Source organism: Mastomys coucha, unplaced genomic scaffold, assembly GCF_008632895.1.
Source record: "Mastomys coucha isolate ucsf_1 unplaced genomic scaffold, UCSF_Mcou_1 pScaffold14, whole genome shotgun sequence".
NCBI lineage: Eukaryota > Metazoa > Chordata > Mammalia > Rodentia > Muridae > Mastomys > Mastomys coucha.
The window spans coordinates 42,565,183-42,587,049 of NW_022196896.1; the positions used below are offsets into that span (position 1 = coordinate 42,565,183).

General features: G+C 45.0%; 1 protein-coding gene across 1 annotated transcript in view; it reads right to left on the bottom strand.

Annotated features, from left to right (window-relative positions):
* Tram1 (translocation associated membrane protein 1) overlaps nucleotides 1-21,861 on the bottom strand; it is a 25,888-nt gene extending 4,027 nt beyond the window's left edge. Inside the window, exons 1-10 of the mRNA XM_031366900.1 lie at nucleotides 21,588-21,861; nucleotides 12,312-12,375; nucleotides 10,927-11,048; nucleotides 10,686-10,802; nucleotides 9,536-9,594; nucleotides 7,621-7,705; nucleotides 3,557-3,627; nucleotides 3,359-3,463; nucleotides 1,781-1,924; nucleotides 1,316-1,476 (exon numbers count right to left, since the gene is read on the bottom strand). Of these exons, the coding sequence (XP_031222760.1) occupies nucleotides 1,316-1,476; nucleotides 1,781-1,924; nucleotides 3,359-3,463; nucleotides 3,557-3,627; nucleotides 7,621-7,705; nucleotides 9,536-9,594; nucleotides 10,686-10,802; nucleotides 10,927-11,048; nucleotides 12,312-12,375; nucleotides 21,588-21,710 (1,051 nt within the window). The 5' untranslated portion in view covers nucleotides 21,711-21,861. The remainder of the gene's footprint in view (nucleotides 1-1,315; nucleotides 1,477-1,780; nucleotides 1,925-3,358; nucleotides 3,464-3,556; nucleotides 3,628-7,620; nucleotides 7,706-9,535; nucleotides 9,595-10,685; nucleotides 10,803-10,926; nucleotides 11,049-12,311; nucleotides 12,376-21,587) is intronic.
* Nucleotides 21,862-21,867: the final 6 nt, after the last annotated feature.

Here is a 21,867-nt window from a genome sequence, read left to right on the forward strand (position 1 = left end):
GCCAGGCAGTGAGTGAGCTACCCTCCCCCACACCACCACAGCAAGGCAGTGAGTGAGCTACCCCCCCACCACACCAAGACAGTGAGTTACACACACACATACACACACACACACCCTACAGCACAACAGTGAGCTAACCCCCACACACACATACACCACAGCAAGGGAGTGTCTACCCACACAACCACAGCCTCGCAGTGCAGTATTTGCATGGTGACAAACACCTAAATACAAGATGGGACTCATTTTTCTTTTCTTTTTGAAACAGGGTTTCTCTGTGTAGCCCTGGCTGTCCTGGAACTCACTCTGTAGACCAGGCTGGCCTCAAACTCAGAAATCCGCCTGCCTCTGCCTCCTAAGTGCTAGGATTAAAGGCGTGCGCCACTACTGCCAGGACTCATGAGGTGAGTCAGTCTTCCCTCAAACAGTACAAGAACAACTAACTGTGTATGAAGCTAAGAAAGATGTAGCTCCCTAAAATGAAGCCACTATGCATCAGAAACAATCTGGGCGCTCTCCCTAACGACTCAGCAGTTCACACCAAACACATACCTAAGAGCTAACACAAAAGGTGTGGAGACGACGACTGGAGCGTGTGATTACATCGCCTTATAGTTAAAAATGTGCACAACCCAAATGTGATCCAACTTGATAGAGCATGGCATGTTCATACACGACTGAGCAGTGGCTGTGCTGCAGCACAGCTGCACTATGGCTCAGCAGGTGAAGGTGCTGCTGACAGGCGGCACCCTGAGCTCCACCCCACAACCCAAATGTGATCCAACTTGATAGAGCATGGCATGTTCATACACGACTGAGCAGTGGCTGCGCTGCAGCACAGCTGCACTATGGCTCAGCAGGTGAAGGTGCTGCTGACAGGCGGCACCCTGAGCTCCACCCGTAGGTCCCAGAAGGAGAGGGCTGCTGCCCAAGTGTTGTCCCCTGCCACCCACACGCACAGCTTGGCCTCACTCACCCTCCATGAATAAAAATGTAATTTAAAAAAATTAAAAATATTCTGCTATGGTTGGCAAGGTATTTCAGTAATTGGCTGCTTTGCAAGTCAGATCCCTGGAGCCCATGTTAGATGAAAGAGCAACGCCCCCCTCCTCTGATCTCCAGACAACATACAGATGCATCTACATAATACACAGAACAGTTAAAATATGCCAGCTGAGGTCGGTCATGGATGACCTCGCCCTGTACTGCTCCGCGTACAGGAACTATCTAGCAAAGCTTTGGGAATCAAAAGCCCGATGGCTAAGTTTCTGCATGCCTCCACATCTGTGAGCGCACGACTGAAGTCAATACCAACCTGTTCCTTTTCTGGAAGACCTGCCTTTGGTCACAGCCAGTTTCCTTTTCACAGGTGGGGCCTGGAAGCCAGAATGTTCCCTCCATCTCCGAAGCTGGAAGTTAATGAACTTCCACATCATGAAGGCTTGTGTGATGCAAATGGACGCCAAAACAGCGATCCTGAAAAGCACGTGGGAAACCACACAAAAATTAGACTGTATTAGGCTACAGTCTAACCAGAAAGAAGTACTGTGATCTGATGGTGATGACTCAGTGCTAATGCTTAATGAAAAGGAATAATCATTCACTGAAAAAAATCATCTCAGAAGATAAACAAAAGCTTTAGCACTGTCTTGCGTGGACAGAAACCATCAACAGGCATGAAGCCAAACCAAGGCTCTAGCCCCAGTTAGCCCTCACTTTTTCCAGCAGACAGGGAGAGGCTGGCAGTGCGCTCAGCAACAGGGGACGGACGCTCCAGTACCTAACAGCCAACACGTTGAAGTTTCCAGTACTCAAATCCAGCTTCTGACTCTCCGCTCTTGCCAGGCCAAAGCCAACAGTAAGAACTGAAAGAATTAGGGTCAGAAGTCTTCCCAAAACAAAGAGAACTGCCCAGAGAGAAAACCTGCAAGAAAGACATGCACAATCACAGTAAGAAAACCATGAAGACATGATCCTACTGTAGTTAGAGCCCTCCTGAGCAAACGTGTATTCAAACAGTTCTGCTGTGTTATGGGTGTGCACGTGTGTGTGAGACTGTGAAGACCCGATCAGTGAGGGCAACTTCCTCACTGAGACAAAGGTCTGTCACTAATTAGATCTCACCGACTGTCCGCCTGGCTCGCCCAGCCCCTCAATACTCTTGCTGCCACACCATACCTGGCTTTTTTTTTTTTCTCCTTTTGAGATGGGGCTAGGAATCTGAACTCGGGCTCTAATGCCTGCACAGTGAGCACTTCCCCACCAAGCCATCTTTCTAGCCCCTAAAACAGCATTTCTTATTTTGCAAAAAGGATCCGTGTGTTTGAATTCCTGGGAAATCCTATACAATGTAGCATACTGTCAGAGGTCCACAGCATGGATTACCCTATTTAGGTTTCCAGAACTCCAGCAGACAACTGTTTAATATTTTTGTTCACTGTGAAGTACTAGTGATGTGCTTCAGAACTTATGTACTAAGCAACTGAAACATGCTGGGCTCAGGCAAGCCAGTGCTGCTATCCACAACCAACGCCGATTCCTCTTTCAGAGCTCACAGACACCACTATATACAGGTTACACTTTTCACATCTTTCTTTTCCATTGGAGTTTTTCTATCGGAGTCTTTTCATATCCTTAAGACTGTACTACCCATTTCTTTATTCTCTCCTTCTTATAACAGTTTTATGCTGTACATGTTGTAGGGACAGGTGGGGGCACAGGCATGCCATGCGGAGGTCAGAGACAGCTGTGTGCATTTGGTCCTCTTCTCACGCCTTTTTGTGCTTCTGGGGATGACCGTAGGTCTGCAGGCTTTTCTGTTGAGCATCTCACTGGGCCCGCCTCTTTACTTTCTTCTAAAAGTTTTCTTCGCTATCGCTCCTTTTCTCAAAAGAAAGCCATGCTATTGCAGCTGTACAAACACTAAGTCCAATACAGTACCTGTCCAGCTAAGAAACACTATTTTTAAAGAAAGAAATATAGGCTATGAACATTGTTTTTAAAATTATTTATCTATTTATTTAGGTATATGTGTGGGTGTTGTGCCTACATGTATGCCTGTGCAGTGTGTGTATGCCTGGTACCTGTGGAGGCCAGATGAGAATTTTGGATCCCCAGGAACTGGAGTTACGGATGGCTGTGAGCCACCATGTGGGTGCTGGGAATTGAACCCAAGTCCTCTGCAAGAGCAACAGGTGCTCTAACCACTGAGTCACCTCTCCAGCCCAGAGCATCAACATTGTTCAGTGGTGATTCTGCTTCCTTTTAATGTACTACTAACAAAAATGTACAATTTTTGAGGATGCAGGCTTTGACAGTCTAGGCACTGACTGAACAAACAGGAGAGGGCAGCACTTACCCTTTCTGATACTTCTCGTCACTAAAATAAAAGAGACGAGAAATGTGAAAAAGAAATTCAACGAAATAGTGCAGCACCAGAAGAACAAGGCCCAGATGGTTCAAGCTGGTGAAAGAACACACAAAGAAAGGCTAATTACCAACTCAGATAAATTCGCACGCTATCTGCTAGTCATACGCAAGCCAAATGTCAACTCACTTCAAAAGATAAGCTCCTGCAATATGGAAAAGGTAAAGACCAATGTAGACGAGCTGACGAGGAATATCTTCCTGCAAATAAAAGGACATATCATACATGAACAACATGGTCAACACTTTCACTTTTTTTAAAAAAAGATTTATTTATTTATTTATTTATTTATTTATTATTTGTAAGTAAACTGTAGCTGTCTTCAGACACACCAGAAGAGGGCATCAGATCTTGTTACAGATGGTTGTGAGCCACCATGTGGTTGCTAGAATTTGAACTCAGGACCTTCGGAAGAGCAGTCAGTGCTCTTAACTGCTGAGCCCTCTCTATCCCCAACACTTTCACTTTTAATGGCATAAGCCATAACGCATTTCTTACATCTAGATGACTCGGCATCTTAGCCCTCCCTTTCTGGTAGTCACCTGACTGAGACAATAACGATGGCAGATAGAGAGCCATCCACAAAATCCATACTCACAAGCAATAGTTCCCCAAGATGCTGTCGGAGCATCAACAGGCTTTCAAACAACAGTTTTCAAGGGCGCTTTCCCTTAGCTGCACACAAACAAGCGCACTGAGGCGCTGCTCACCTACCCCAGGTGCACCACACAGAAAAAGCCAACAGGACAAACTAAGTTCTGTGCTCCTGTGGGTGTGGTCTTGGGCAAGTTAGCTCAATTCTGCATCACAAGCCTAAAAACACCACCAAGAAAAAAAGAAGGGAGGAGACATGAGAACTCAGGGAGCTGCCAGAGAGCAAGCATCCCAGGTAAGACATAAGGCTAAGCAGAAACCGCATATCTGGGAAAAGACTGCTTCAGGGGACTGCACCACGGCAAGCATTGTTCTCCAGTCTTCCTGGGAGTACCGCCATGGGGCTGGGAGCTCAAGGATAAGAGGCTGATAAGCAACCACTCTCTTGTCTGGTCCCTGGTCTCTGGTGTGGGGAACAGGAGAGAACCAAGAGAGCTTGGTAGAACTGGCTTTCTGAGAAGGAGCTCACAGAAGCAGTCTGCTGCTTAGTCTTGAGTAGACCTCCTGTTCCAAGACGGCTCATCAGCACAGCTGTGGAAACTACAGACTGGTCTGACACAGCTGGGAGAAGAAGGTTTGCTGTGTTCTCAGCACATCTCTCCTGTTGTTCTATGCTTTTGTTAGGAGAATTACCTTTCTCATTACCAGAAGCCACAGTCAGATTTTGCTTACAAATAATACACAAAATACTTAAAAAAAAATGAGTCATTTAATAGTCAGGCGGTGGTGGCGCATGCCTTTAATTCCAGCACTTGGGAGGCAGAGGCAGGCGGATTTCTGAATTGGAGGCCAGCCTGTGTCTACAGAGTGAGTTCCAAGACAGCCAGGGCTATACAGAGAAACCCCGCCTCAAAAAAGTTTAAAAAAAAAAAAGAGTCATTTAATAAGTGTTTCAGAGAAAGTTCTGTGGTGTGATTCTGGATGTGTGCTTCCATGCCTGGCTACTATATTCTCAACACTTATAATAGCTTATGCAAAAAGGAAGTCGTGGAATGCCATAAAATTTGGATAATCTCATTTTTCTGTGAACAATCTAACTGGTATATTTAAATTATGAATTCCAAAACTTCTAATTGTTCTTCCAGGATCTTTTTATTAAAGAGCTCTTGTAGACTTCTATTTTCATAACAAAACATTTCTTTTAGATTTATTTTTTTTTAAGATTTATATATTTATTATATGTAAGTACACTGTAGCTGTCTTTAGACAATCCAGAAGGGGGCGTCAGATCTCATTATGGATGGTTGGGGGCTTCCCATTCAGAACAGTGAGCTCTTCACACTGTCCTTACTCCTCTGCCAGCGACACTGCTGCCAAACAGTCGCCACTAAGTTTCTTCCATAAAGATTTCTCCCCAAAATACACTTCATAGAGTAAAGTTTAAGAAAAGGTTTAACACATATACAGCTGTTACTTTCAAATTATGCTAATTACTTGAAACAGTTACTTTCAACTGTCACATGTAAGTGTTAAAAATAGTTTCAGTTAAGTTCTAAGTTATGCAAATTATTCCATAAAAATGAGACCACACTTCTGGAGAAATGCCATCTGGCAGGAAGTGATAAGAAAGAGCTTTAGGAGATAAATGAACAACTGCTTTGAAAAGTTCCTTCTTACTCACCAGGGTCAGTGTATGAGGGACAGACTTGGATTAATAATGAAATCCAAAGGTATGGATATTCAATGGGTATGCAAATTCCTAAAGAAAGCTTAGAATAGCTGAGCCATGTCCAGGAGCCTAGCATCAAGAAACTATGATACTCTCAAGACTGTTGTCCAACAAAGCTCCCCACAACTACACCAATGTCCCCTAAATCTGTCTAATCCATAGATGGCGGCACACATACCTATCACTTCCCCTCAGTCAGGGGAGACCGACGAAGGAAGGTCATGACTGGGGCCACACAGAAAAACCATCTTTAAAGATGTTGGGGGTGGTGGTGGGTGGGGAGAATCTTCTATATAAAACAGTAGTTGTTAGCCTCACAGGGATGAGGGGCACTGAATACAGCCAGTGCCACTATGAAGTAAGACTGTGTTTGAACTTCATTTCTTTACCAGTAGCCAGCAGCTACAATTTTGCACAGCACAGCCTGAGACCCAAGCCCTACACGAGGAACCCACCAGACAGGGAAGAGCTCCAGGAAACTGTGGGTCTAATAATTTTTCAGACATTCCAAAACCAAGTACCCTCACCTTACTTTGTCTGATCAACTGTAAAAGTATTCCTCTTTCTGACATGTGCCAAAGTGTATGGCTTCTACTCTGGAGCTGTTTGCTAAGCCCAGCAGACACCTGCCTGGTACACATAGAGAACAGACGGGAAAGGGCCTATTCGTAGTACATGCTTTTTAAAGACAATCTGTGGACTTTGGGAGGGAAGAGATAAATCTGTCAGTAAATGGATGTTATAATAGCACTTAGGAAAACTTCTCAAAGACCAAACCTTCTACCTGTGGCAAATGTGGATAAGCAAGCACACAACTAACAAAAAGTAAAATGAACCCATGTGCAGCTGTAACAGGCTCGGCCATTAATAAATGACAGAAACTGTCTCATCTGGATCCCTACCTGTTTATCCTTCTCTGACATTACTTTCAAGTAATGCCACATTATTATTAAACTACTACTAAACTATAGTTACACAAAAATAAAGATATTTGATTAATTTATCCCAGGGAAAAGGTAATCCTGAAAGAGCAACCTTCATGTGAATATAAGTGTGAAATACAAGGCAAAGTGTACAGAATGGAGGGGGAGATTCCAGAGGGAACACCCCACCTGCACCCAAGCACAGCTGGGCAGCTCCTGAGGAGCGAGGAGAAAGAACAGTAGCAGTAACTGTGTATGTTGTGGAGGTCGGCTTCTTAAGGGGGCATGGAGAGCTCCAGTAGCTGGTCTACTTCTCCAAGCACAGGCCTTTTCCATAGGCTAAAAGAGGACTGGCCCACCCACCAGGCTTCCCTAGTGAAAACTGAACTGCGGTTTACTTTGCTGTCAACACAGATTTCTTCTTTTAGACTTACATACAGAACAGCTAGTTGAAATCCAACTAGTTACTTGTGAAATAAATTGCTAAAAGAAAACCACTAAGGGGACTAAGACAATCCTGTAAAAACTTGGTTAAGTTTTAATTGAAATCCCCACTGATTTAAGAGTGAGCAATCAGCAGCTAAAGCACAATCACAAGGTGTTTTGTTTTTAAGAAATAGTTGGGAGTTTTAGGTTCCTATGGGTGCAGAGACATGGAAGCAGAGCTGAGGCCAGGGCACAGGCACACTCAGCGTTAGCAACAGTCACACCGTTTGCTTGCTTGCTTGCTTGCTTCCTTTCTTTTTTTTTAATGTTTTTTGAGACAGGGTTTCTCTGTGTAGCACTGGCTGTCCTGGAACTCACTCTGAAGTCCAGGCTGGCCTAAAAGGCAGAGATCTGCCTGTCTCTGCCTCCCAAGTGCTGGGATTAAAGGCATGTACCACCACTGCCCAGCAACAAGACAATTCTTTAAAGTTAAAAATCAAAATAATACAAATCCAGCTTACTTTTTTGGTTTTCTGGAAGTAGAGTTCAGGGAACGCATGGAGCCAGTATGCCAGCTGGGAGATGTAGAAAAACTTCATTTGAAAGCTGAGTGAGGAAGGGAAATATCTTTTAAAGGACAGTATTTTAAAACAAAACAAAGAAAACAACAACCAAAAAACCAAAGAGGCACCAGATGGCAGAAGAGACCGAGGTGGCCAAGCTGTTGCTGTCATCTCATACAACGTGCCACCCATTTTCAGCGGAAGCTTGCACAATTTCCCCACCATTCAGTCAACGGTAGCGTTGCACCAATGGGCAAAGCATGCAGAACCCCTTGTCTGTCAGTTATTCAAGGTTGAACAGGAGACCTGCAGATCTACACAGCTTCATCAACGGGGAGATGGGGCAAAAAGACACAAGGAATACATGGTAAAAGGGGAGGGGCCATGGCAAAGCCATGGCTCAAGGCGTCACTGGAAATGGGCAATATTTTCCTTAGTGAGGTATTACTTCCTCTGGGCTACAACACGCAAGAATACAAACAAATGGAAGCAGAGGCAGGAAAGGCAGGGCGGAGGCAGGGAGGGTTCCTGGGGGTTGGGGGTGGGGCATGGTCAAGTGAGACGCCGCAGTCTCCTCTGAACACCACGCATCCCTGCCTCTTCTGCCTGACCATCTCCTCACTCTTACCCCTGAGTGTGAAGTGGAAAAGCCAATCTGAAACCATTTCTAGAAGGTGCACAGCTGCATGTAAGTATGACTCAGAAAGGGGAATATTCTATCACTGTTGGCTTTAAGACAGGTATGTTCATGGCCACACGACTCCCTTCCTTCGTGAACTGTTCTCTGTGAGTGAGTACCGTCTAGGTTGGAGTGTCCAGACCTTCCCAAGCAAAGGGACTAAAGAGAGAGACAGCGCCACTGTTGATAGGACATAAGTCTCGATGGGTAAGGGCGCAAAGCACAACTCACACACGTGGGACGATTAGAGAACATCCGAAATCATTACAGATGCTACACAAATATAAACCAAACAGCCAACACTGGGTGCAAGGCAATGTAGCAAGGAAGATTCTCTTGCAACAGGATCACGAGGGAACTGTGTCATTCTGACAAGGAGCTTCCAGAAGCAATGTATAGACATCCAGAATGCAAGCAAGAAGAAAAAGAACCCGAGCCTTAGGAATTTGACAGAACAGAGCAGAAATGAAGGAATAGGAGAAGTAGGGCTATGGAAAGAAAAGACAGAAACCACAGGAAGATGTAGACATGCCAACAGGAAAAGATTAAGGCACAGGACGGGCAGAGCACACTAGTTACAATCGTTAAACCTGGGGGCCGCGAGCTGGCTGCTCAGAGCGTGCACACACTGCTCCTATAGAGGACCTGGGCTCCACGGCAGCTTACAACCATCCAAAACTCCAGCCCCAGGGGATCTGAAGCCTTCCCACACTTTCTTTGGCACCAGGCACACGGAGGTACACATACATATGAGTAGGCAAAACAATCACACATAATAAAATACTCTCTTTAAAAATGTGTTAAGATCAGTTGTCTCAAGTTGGTGGAGGTGATGGAAAGACAGGAAGAGCACCCAGCTCTTTCTCCTTATGACAGGGTAATGCCACTATTCTAGGCTGCAGGCACGCGCCACTCATACTGTTATCAAGTTCAGAGGGAGAACCAAGTGAGTGGATTCAAGTTGTCTGTGAAATGAACCGTCTTTAGTTAAGAAAGGCCTGTGGGGCCGGGCGGTGGTGGCACACGCCTTTAATCCCAGCACTTGGGAAGCAGAGGCAGGCGAATTTCTGAGTTCGAGGCCTGCCTGGTCTACAGAGTGAATTCTAAGACAGCCAGGGCTACACAGAAAAATCCTGTCTAGAAACACCCACCCCCCAAAAAAGAAAGGCCTGGGGGGGGGGGTGAATAACTTACGTCATCAGGTTATGGGGATATGCTCTCCACAGGATAGTTGGGTCTGAGATATAGTTTTCCTAGGAGACAGGACAATTATCTGTGAATACCATGCAAACATTTATAGTTCCTCACAAAAGGTTCCAAAGAACATGCAGAAATCAAATGCTTTAGTTTGTCCAATGTGATTTGAATCGCTTAGGTTAGCAAAGTGAAAATGAGCCTGAGACATAAAAACCAAGTGAGACCCAATGCCCAGCTGTCCAGTCCAGTGCAGTAGCCCTGAGTCCAGGTGCAGGGAAGCACAGGCCACAAACGCTAGGCCCCTAACGGAAGAGAACGCAAAGGAGCAGGCCAGCTCTGTAGAGATGCCTTCTGTTGCATATAACCAGAGAACTGAGAACTGTACTTCTTCACAGGCCACAATGATGCAAATTCACACAATGCTACGCAAATGTTTTCCTCAAAAAACTAGATGTGTTTGGTGAAAATTACAAGAAACAAAGGAAAAACTTCCTCCAAACCCTGAGTGATGACTCTAAGAAGATTCTGCTTCACTGCTGTAACTCGTACACGTACACTTACACGTACACATACACGCGCACACACACACAGTAAGCTGACATTTCCCTTTTGAGTCTTCAATCAGGAAGAAGGGATAGGCACTGGACTGGAAAGCTGAGTCTTAATATAGCTCTGACATTAACAGTTAGATCCTGGCCATCTTACTTTGTCTATTATTGATCTCCACTATGACGACTTAAAAGAATTATGTGCTTAACAATCTCAAGTGTGTAAAGCCATGCAGTGGGATATGAATGAAAAGGGCTGTTATTTAACAATAATGTGGACACCGTCTTCCCTCTCATTAAAGAGAGCTGAAGGTTCTGACTGCTGCACTTGAAAAGTTATCCATCTAAGTTGGGAGAATGTTCAAGGAGGAAATGACTAACAACACTCATGCTTATCTAACCTAGGCACGCTCACTGCTGACATGAGAGTCTCTTTGTGAACAGAGAGATCTGCCAGTGATGACAAGGTACAGTGATGATGTCCCATGCCTAAAGACGTGAGGCTTCTGAAGCAGTCAGCAGGGTCAGACTGAGCCTCGTAATCACACTCGTTTCTGAGTGCAGAGGTAAGAACAACGGCAGAGGAAGGCCACACTTACAGAGATGAGAATGAATGTGCCCCACACACAGGCAAAAAGGTAGAATGCACTGAGCTGACCAGATTCATTAAACTTGCTGTGCTTCGTTTTGGAGAAGTGCATCCGTCGGTTAATTTTCTAAAAATAAAAGCAGCTGTTAGAAACAACGGACAGATACAAAACACTCTTACTATATGGTGATCAGCAGGTGGAGAACTAGGAGTGTTTTATAAAATAGGGATTTCTAAGGTTGTATACTTACATCCAACACATACTCCTGAATTATGGCGTGAATAATTATCGCCACTAGCATGTAGAAGAACACTGTAGCCAAGTCTTTGATACCATAGTGATATAGGGATGCTGATTCAGTAGCTTGTTCTTCTGAAGGCCAAAAGGACACACATACACACACATACACACAAAAATATACGTGAGATTATGAAAACAGCACTCCGTACAACATAGTTATGGAAACAAACAAGAGGCGACTAACCCAGTAAAGGTTCTACAGAGATTCCTTAGACAAGTCTCCCTGAGGGTCTTGGGTCAAAGGTAAATGACAACCAAAGAGGCTTTCTACAACCTAAAGTTTCAGGGATTACTTACAAAAGACTTGACACATGTTAGTCACGGCCACCAGAAACCAAAAAACAGGGGAAGGAGCCATGCTCTACCAGCCTTGCCTGGGTTACTCTCTTGTCTTCTCTGGAGCTTCTGCAGGCCCGGGCTGAACGTGCAAACTGGACCCTCCATTATGATGCTTGATAGAAGCCAAGTTAACTTTTATCTGCCTTGGTTCTGACCTCTAAGCACTAGAGAGATGCAACTACTACTTAAGAGTTATTTTGGTTTTTGAATTTGCTTTAATTTCTCAAAGTATAAGTATTTTTGAGTTGCTGACACCTGGAGTGTGGGGGTTTGCTTAGGGACATTTAGGTGAGAACATCATCACATTGGCATCTCAAGTGTCCCCTCAAGCAATTTGTTTTCTGTCACTAAATCAAGCATTTATAAAACTACATACAATAGAACAAATATGGCCTATCCCTCTGCTCTTCCACTCTTCCACCAAGGTGGGGACCCCAGGGTAGGTTTCTGCCACACATTCCCCACTTCCTAAAGCAAGCATCTTCTGCTGGCTTAGAACAGTCATAGCCAACTTTCCGTGGCAACTTACTTTTTATATAACATAATTTGGAAATACAACTTTCTAAAATAAAAGTATAGTTTGGATACAATTATCTGATATTTCCTAGAGTTTACTAATATGTTCTCTAGTCAAAATACTTGCTATAGGCAGGATTCAACAAAAATAAAAAGAATGAGTCTGAAGAGCTTATATTCCTGGTGCTGAAAGCCTGCAGTGGGTACCATCCCTGTAGAAACCCTGACTGTACAACAACCTAAACGAGGACATCTACTCTCAGGATTCCCTTTAGAAATGGCTCAGAGGAAGCAATACAAAGAATTCTCTGATGGAATTTCAAGACCATGCACAAAATACATAATAAACAATAAACACAGAAAACTAGGTTCCATACACTGCTTGGGATAAAATAAAGTCCAGACACTAGAAATTAATATAGACTCTAGTGTCTACAGACCTTCTAAACCTGTTCAACTGCACGTCTAATTTATACCTACCTGTTGCAGGGTGGGTAACATTATACTGAAGAGCAACAAAGATGATGGCTCCTTTTGCTGTTATCTGGAGTGAGAAAGCATGAAAGATGTCAATTGTGAATCTCTCCCAAATGTACGTACCAAGGCAAAAAGATTACAAATTCTGCCCCCGGTTTTAAGAAGGTCCCCTTTTCTGTGCCCATTGGGTAGGCATTCTGATCCTAAGTAGAGTCTGGTAGGCAATTCACTGAAGGGTTTTCCTCTTTTCTGTGGTTTAGACCATGTAACTCATCTGTATTGTTAACATCTCCCCCCTCCTTCAAAAAGAGATAGCTTTAGTTGATCCAGTAAGCAAAGATTTCTCAAATAGCCATTCTCTGTTACAGAACAATCACCATGAAGTTCCTACCAAGGAAAATGCTATATAAATTAATAAAAGGAAGCAGAGCTTGTGTTAGAGATGGATCACGTGCAGGGCCTGTGTGTTCATCTTCCTCCCACGAACACATGCCTGGTTAACTAGGCAGTAAATACTTCTTTAACTTGACTACTGGTCACACACAGTAGAGTGGTCAGAACCCAAAGATGGAAGTTAACTAAGCATTTACAGGTACCAAGGCCAGTGATGCACCAGAAAAGCTCAACTACAAATGAACTAACTAATCCTTGATAAGACGCTGGGTTTTGTCAGGACTGGTAAACAAACTGTTAAAATACTGCAGGACCTGTGCCAACAGCCTACACTATAGATAAAGGCCTCTTAAGTGTGTTGCTTTTCCTTGGGGTAGGAAATGCTTCTCGGAGGTGTGGTGCAAGATCTTGTTTGATGCTCCCAAGGTGCACAAGCAGATGAAGGCGGCAGCAGAGGTAAATTTAAGGTCAGGTATAGCACACATCAGAACCAGCAGAAGCAGACAAACAGTATGAGCTGCTTCAGTAAGCCTGCAAGGCTTTTAGGAGGGGCTGTTTCTTCTTTTGTAAGCCTGCCAGGTACAGCCTAATGGGTCTATTACCCCCCTGGAGTCTCCACATCTCTGCCACAATCATCTTCCTCCCAAGATTCTTTCCTTGGGTTCCTGTCTTCCTAGAATAGTGTGGTCTGCACTCGCCTACGGTCACATCTACGCTCTGACCCCTGCCACAGAGTCTTTTTTTGTTTGTTTTTTGAGACATGGTTTCTCTGTCCTGGAACTCACTCTGTAGACCAGGCTGTCCTCGAACTCAGAAATCCACCTGTCTCTGCCTCCCAAGTACTGGGATTAAAGGCGTGTGCCACCACCGCCCAGCTAGCCCACGGTCTTTCTTTGTTGGAAAGTCTTCCTCCTTTAGAGCTCAGTCCCATCACATCTTTCACGGGCAGTTTCTTTGTCAGACAACCACAGGAAGGGTGCTCCTCTCCTTCAAGTCACACATTATGTATGGCAGGACTACACTGACCTTTATCATACCTATCACGGAGTAAGTGCTACTTGAGGGGGGCCATGCTACATCATCCTGTCTCTGTATGCCCAGACCTAGTATGGGGCAGCTGGGGAGATGGCTCAGTCAACAAAGGCCCTTGTCACCTCTCCTGACAAGCTGAGTTCAATCTCAGAAGCCCACATGGTGGAGGGAGAACTGACTCCTGTAGGTCATCTTCTGACCTCCATGCAGTAAAGTTCATGAACACAAATATAATTTTAAAGAACCCAGCACAGCACGGCACCTAGAAAATACTACACAATTCATCAGTGTTACAGAATAAATGGAAGATGGAATACCATAGAGCAAACATGCAAGACAAGACATGAAGGACTGCAGTCGGCACTCAGACAGTGCTGGGGGGTAGAGGGACTTGTGAGGATGAGTGTGGCTTGGTAAGCAAAAGAAAGGAACCCCATATCACTTACTGGTGCTCAAGCTTGTACAGCGAGGTAACAAACACTAGTAAAAATGTGGGACAGAAGAACACAAGGGCGAGAATCATCCCGAGCTGAGATTTCTCTAGATACACGGTTGGAAATGGCTGCAGGTGGCTTACACCCAATAAAGAACCCAGTAGGCAGGACTTAGGGGAAGACTTAGGGATTAATATTTATGGATGCAAGTTGAACTATGGGAATTTATCCACCATCTATGCAAGTGTGCAGCGTCTGCAGAGAAGAAAGACAGAGCAAAACTTAAGTGCCCGTTATGCTTTGTGTAAGTGCCTCCTAAAGGCCCAGGTGCCCAAGGTTGGTCCCCACCCAGCCCATGGACCACTAGAACCTTTAGCTCATGTAACCTAGTGAGAGCTTGCTGGTCAATCAAGTCAGGCCTCAAGTGGGCCTGTCAGACAACGCTCTCTTTCCTCTTCATGTCCCCTGCTTGCTTGTGACATAATGGGGACAGCTGCTGTTCCATCAGCAGCCTCACTCTGCCACAGACCTAAAGCAGTGGGGACAACTCACAATGCTTTGACTCCCTAAACTGAAAATCTGGGAAAGCCAATGGTATCCAAAACTAAAAAGAAATGGTGGTGACAGATATATAATGAAGAGCCTGTCATCCTCAAAGCCAAGGGATTTCGAAAATGCTTCAAATGCAGACGGATTTACAAAGTCATTTTCACAGGTGTGATGAGGAAAAGTGAATCGGAATCATCACAGGTCGCAGCTCGAGTGACATCCGTTAGGGGCAGAGAGATCACACTTGTGTGGACTGAAATCCTAAGCGTCACGAGATGGTACCGAACCCTCTTAGCAGCTGGTCACGATGCTGCTGCTTTGAGGAGTGGAAGAACGAGTTTGTGCAGGGCTAACAGATAGTTCTGGGGGTAGGGAGTGGGGGGTAAATATACAGCCAGAAAGAGGAAAGATGTACTGAAAAGAGTTCTCTTGAGTGCTTCCTCCTAGGCTAATGAGAGTAGCACAGGCTAGCCGGGCAGTAGTGGCGCACACCTTTAATCCCAGCACTTGGGAGGCAGAGGCAGGTGGATTTCTTGAGTTCGAGGCCAGCCTGGTCTACAGAGTGAGTTCCAGGACAGCCAGGGATACACAGAGAAACCCTGTCTCGAGATAAAAAAAAAAAAGAGAGAGTAGCACAGGCTAGCTCTCCCTTATCCACACACACCTAAGATCCAAAGCAACTTAGATTTTTTTTTGTTTTGTCTTTAAATTCTGGAGTATCTGCATATATGCCATGGGATGCTTTGCAGATGGGACTCAGCTCTATGCATGCAATCCATTTGTTTCTTACACACCATATATGCAGTTGATTCCTATGTTTGACTGTAATTTATCATGAGTCAGTGATGGAACTTCTTACATCATGTGAATGAAGAAATTTGTATATGGGGGAGTGAAGGGGAAATGGAGGAGAATGAGGATCCATCCACCCACCCTGTACACACACACACTCTTGAGGTATGTGACAAGTAGTTACAGTTAACCTACGTCTTCCTCCATGCTCCAAAGTCCTAGCATTAGAGGGCTGTACTACCACGCTGGCTTATATATGACAAAACACATTTTACCTGCACATGAATGTGTTTGCGAGGTATGTAATGTTGCCTTTAAGGGAATGGGGACCTGCATGATGAGGAATACGTAGTCCTCACTGGGAAAGCAGCTGGCCAAGACAAGTTCAAAGACTGCAGATGACGTCTGAGGTAAAAAAAACTTAATGTATGACTATCAACATGTGGGTGATTACTGTCCCAGAAGCCCTCAGCAGTGTGAGCTGAGATGCATATAAAAGGCAGAAACAGCAGGGTGGGTATGCAGTAATGTCTGCAATCCCAGCATTCATGAGGTGATAGCAGGAAGATCATGAACCTGAGGCTAGCTTGTCTTACACAGACCAGTAAAACGGGCTGGAGATGGAGAAGGGTGAGGAAGAGCAACAACAGTCATCTCCTCTTAAGCATAGTTTCCATTTCTCTGTGGTGAGCAGCAGCAGCAGCAGCAGCAGCAGCAGCAGCCGCCGCCTTGAAAGCATGGGCGACTCTGACGGGAAGGCCAGGTTCAACTGTGTCACAGGAAGACACGTGATGAAACCTTTGCTGTCGCACTCGGTCTCACCAGGACATCAATCACTTTTGTCCAGTGCTCTTTAGCCGTAGGCACCACTGTTAGAAGCTACGTGGCTGTCAGATGAACTGCCAGGACAGTGCTTGTGTCCTGGTAACCTTGACACTGTAGACCAACACCTGCCTAACTGCCTTACTTCATCTCACCTCACATCATCGTAAGGCTGAACACAGGAGGCTGGCTTCATAGAACTAGTACTGGAGTATACCTGTTATACTTTATTACTGTTGTTAGTCTTTCATAATACTTGGTTTATTAAACTAGCACAGATATTATGTATAGTGAACTCACAGAACATACAGTGAAGTATGTGGAGGCATATGCAGGCACTCTTGGGGTAATGAACTTGGCTCCCGAGCATAAGGTGCAGAGAATGTCCTTTAATCACAGAAAGGTTTTAGGAAGAAAGGTGAAGCAACAAGTGAATACACCGGAGGAAAGGAAAAGAGGCAAAGTTACACCAAGCCAACAATGCCGTCTAGCTAGACAGTTGGCAAAAGAACAGCAGGAAACGGGGTGTTGGGGGGAGAGGGGCTGTGTAGGCTGTGTCTGAACTCTGTTATCGTGGAATTCACAATCTAGAGATAAATCAGGGTCTATGATTAAAAACAAAAAAACTCGAACACAAAAAGAAACCCAAACATATCTAAAATATGGTCACTAAAACGAGTTAGTCCATAGGGAGTGAGGGTATGAAGACCAGAAGGTCTAATAAAGACACTGCATCAAAACCTCGTGGGGGACCTGGGGGGCTCAGATGGCTGTTGCTGGCCGTCACGCCTGACACTCAAAGTCAGTTTCTAGGATTCCTGTGCTGGAAGGAGAATGCCGACTCTTGTAGGTTGCCTTCTGACCCCCACACGCATACACAGTCTAATGAGAATTCTGTCTATCTGTCTGTCTATACAAGGTTACAATAGGATTTAAGCTGAGATTTGTGGGGCCAACAAGAAGGCGTAGAAGTTAAAGGCACTTGCCTCAAGGCTGCCAACTTAAGTTTGATTCCCTGAACACACTGGATGAACAGATACAAAGCCCCTCCTCAGAGCTGTCCTCAGGCTGTGTGTGCTGTGGGTATCAGATGGACATGGATGGATGCTTGCCTGCAGATCTGCACTGTCTCTTCTGTTGCCTCCATGTTCCCATTTCCAGTTTATAATATGAAGTTATCAATACTAGGGAAAACTTTATTTTCCTTTATACACAGCAAATATAAATCTTCAAAGATAAATATAGTACTGAATTCTAAACACAACAAAAATTAGATTATCCTTTTATGCAAGGCTTCTAAATAAAATTAAGATCTGGCTTCCAGCTGGCTTAGCATGTGACATTAGGCAGGAAGAGAGGAGAAAAAATAGGAGCTATACCCACCAAAGAACGTATAGAGGAAATCAACTTTGTTGCTGTTCCCACTTCCCAAGCTTCACCATTTATCCAGCAATGCTCCGTTTGGTAAGTTCGCAGTAAAGTTTATTGTTTTACACTCTACACATGCCATCCTGATGCTCACTGAACTAAAAAGCAAAAATGGCCCTTTGGGACATTTATCTACTATCTACTTCTAAGGAAAAAAAAGTGAAATTAATTTAGATATATCTTACATTTAATGAGAGATCTAAGACTTCATATGAAAAGTCATAAAATTTTAGTGTTTTGGTTTTATTTTTTTGAGTGGCTATCAGTGGGGGCTTAGTGTCTGATGTTATAAAGATGAGACATATTCTGTACTGTTAGAGGTAGGCACGATTACTATATATACTGGATTCATGAAGAATAAGTGAATTTCCATCAAATTCCACTTTTCCATTAGTTTATATAAATTTTTTTTCAAGACAGACAGAAATGCCATTAAGACAAGCTATGTTTAAAAATAAAACTTGTGGGATTAAATAGATGGCTCAGTGGTTAAGAGCACTTGCTGTTGTTCCAGAAGATCCAGGTTTGATTCCTAGCACCCACGTGGCAGTTCACAATTGTCTAACTCCAGTTCCAGACGCCCTGACATCCTCTTCTGACCTCCCAGAGCACCAGGCACACGAGTTGTGCACAGACATGCATGCAGGTAAAACATCCATACATGTATAAAATTAAAAATTAAAACTAAAAACAAATAGTAATAAAACATGTGGCTGCCGATCTAACTCCCGTAAATTGTCCTCTGATCTCTATACATGTGCTGTGGTATAAAGGTTTGTGTGTGCAAGGGCACACACACACGTGAATCTAGAAATAAACTTAGATACCTGTGTATTCATTCCTGCAGACCCTTGCTCACCCCTCAGCAGGCCCTCCTTTCAGAACTGTTCTGTGAGCCTCTCTTAACTCTTCCATATTATCCCTTCTAGCAAGTTTCCAGAGTACTCTCACATCTTTTTTTATTGTTCAATTTTTCCTACTTTAAATACAAAATCACTAATAGTATTTTTGCATTCTGTTGACAACACTGACTGTGAAAAGAAAACACTACTTACAAGATTTGTATAATAAAAAGTTTCTAAAGTCAAACATTTCCCTCAAACAGATTACTTCTTCCTCAACCTTGAGAGAGATAGACAGACAGACAGACACAGAGACCTATGGCATCTGTTTTCCGACCTGGATGATGTGCTAAGGAACAGCCATAAACTGAGAGAGGCACTATGCCTATCAGCTAACTTAAGTCTCTGAATAACCCATTTAGACAGAAGGAAACTTAAGTTTCCATGCTCCCTGACTTGAATCAGCTATAGACTGCAGACTCCCAGAGTCATGACCAAGCACTTGCCTATTTGGCTGGTAACACACCTTGTTATCTATCTATCTATCTATCTATCTATCTATCTATCTATCTATCTATCTATCTACCTACCTACCTACCTACCTACCTACCTACCACAAACCCTCTATTTCCTCAGTATTCGTCCACAAAAGGCTTAGTAGTTCTGCAAAATACCATCCTTGTTATTATTTCATCATGCACACACACTGTACTTCTACAACTAGACTGAGATTAAGTAGCAATTACTTTCAAAGTCACACAGCCAGGCCCCAGCAGTCAGGTTCCTCTGCATCTGCACAACGCAGAGCTTTCAAAGCTTGCATCTTTACCATATGGTTAAGGAGAGTAGATGGCCTGCCCAAGCAGCTTGGCCCTGCCCACCATGTGAACACCACACCCTTCTCAAGTGCTTTAGAAGCTTCTATTTAGCATTAAAGCATCCACTTACTGTCAGAAACCTTTCATCCAGCACACAGAAGGCAGAGGCAGGTGGTTCTTGTGAGTTCGAGGCCAACCTGGTATATGTTAATAAATTTCAGGATAGCTAAGACAATACAGAAAGACTTAACCTCAAAAAAAAAAGTCATTAACATAATAGTGACCATCCTAGAAAATAAGGCAGAAATTTACATAAAAATGAGGCTGTGGCATTTCCAAGTGTCCAGATTTCTGCTGTCAATTTTACTTCACTTACAGCCCATGAGTATGCTCAGCAGATCATCACACCCCTAAATTACACCTCTCAAGGCAGGGATTGTTAGCATGAGAAATGGAGCTGGGCAGCAGACTTGGAATTCACTATGTAGTTGCCACTGGATCTGAATTTACAACTCTCCTGCATATGGGTGACAAATGCCTACTGTCCATGTGGTACCTTTAATACTATATCAAGAAAACATTTTTCATAAATTCAGAGATTACAAATACTTAGCATTGTGAATGTTGCTTATAACTGAACCCATAGGCATATTCTGACCATGCAGAAGCAACAGGGTGAGCAAGCACTAGAGACTCGGGGTAGGTCAGGCATAGAGCTCCCGGATTCACACTACAACAATTATCAAGGCAAGCATTTACAGGGCCACAACCAAACCCTAGATTTTATATACCACCCACTCATGTAATACTGTCAGACTTCTCTAAGCCCAATTATCTGATTCTTCAACAGCAGCTGTGAGGCCTGTACAAGTGATGTACAGTTCTTCATTTGTAAGGGAGGACAAACTACGTCTCAGATTTGGGTTACCTAGTAAGCATTTTGACTAGCTCTATTTGCCCTTCACCCTGCCACCTCCTTAGTTAAGTGGCTACAACCATCTGTGACACTATCAGGAACAAGAAGTACTTACATGTAGATTCAGTCTTTTAGAAGCCGGGCAGTGGTGGTGCATGCCTTTAATCCCAGCACTTGGGAGGCAGAGGCAGGCAGATTTCTGAGTTCGAGGCCAGCCTGGTCTACAGAGTGAATTCCAGGACAGCCAGAGCTATACAGAGAAACCCTGTCTCAACCCCACCCTCTCCCCGCCCCCCCCAAAAAAAGGAAAAAAAAAAGTCTTTTAGAAGAGAAGAAACAGAACATAGAAAGTTATCTAATGACACCGAATTGACTCCATGGAAAACAAAAAATCGTAATCACTTTTCATCACTGGATGTCTCATTCCATTAGTTCTTTGCTTTCCACTCAAACCTTTAAAGCTCTATTCTGGACAGCAGAAAAAGACTACTTAAAATGGATGATAAAATATTTATCCTCACTAGGTTACATGTTAGGGGGACAAGGAGACAAAATGGTAATCATCAATATATCAATATATTTAATGAGACTCAGTGGCTTACAGATTTTAAAAAAAAAAAAAAGGAAGAGTGGGCGGAAGTACTGAGGAGGGTGGAAAAAAACCCGTAGGATGTTACAGGTTCACCTTGCAAACTTTATTACCCACATTCAACAGCTGTTAAATAAGTCATCAAAATACTTAGATCTGTGGGAAGAGAATTTACAGACTCCTGACAGTCTCATCGCCTCTGCTTCAAGAAACGAAATCGCTCAACTCCTCAACACAGCTGTTGCGAGCCTCGCGTCGGGCTGAGACCCGACCCTCCAGGCACCCAGAGCCCAGACAGAAAGTTGGACGAGCGGCTGCCGGTGGAGCACCCCGTCTTCGCCCCCCACGCAGCCAGCGGCCGACGCTGTGGGTCGGGGTCGAGCGGGGGGTCCCTGCCAGTCATCGGGCCCTACAGTCCCGGCCCCGGGTCCGCCCACCGCGCAGGGCCAGCACGGCCGCGCCCGCCGCCCCCGCCGGCCCCTCGCCGGCTGCCACGTAACCCTTCGCGGGAAGCAGGAACTGAGCGACGCGGGAGGGGGCGGCGGGCCGGGCCGGGCCGGGCCGGGCCGGGGTCGCAGGGCCGCGGGGGGCTGCGCAGCTCCGGCCGGGTACTCTAGGGTCGGCGGACCCGGCCAGGGGCCCGGGGGCCGGGAGGAGGGCTCACCTCAAACATAAGCCCCAGCAGGAAGAGCATCGCCAGGCAGGAGACGATGTCCGCGTGATTCTGCAGCACGAATTCGTGGCTCAGCAACGGCGGGTTCTTGTTGCTCTTCTTGCGAATCGCCATGGTGGAGCCGCCGCCTGTGCCTGCAGGTGCTCCCTCCGCCCGGCTCCGTGCTCTCGACTGCTCACCGCCGCGCCGCCGCCTCCCGCCGGCTGCTCTGCACAGCCCCGCCGCAGCCGCTCGCTGGGGCTTCACTTCCCATCCCACAGCCAGTACGCAG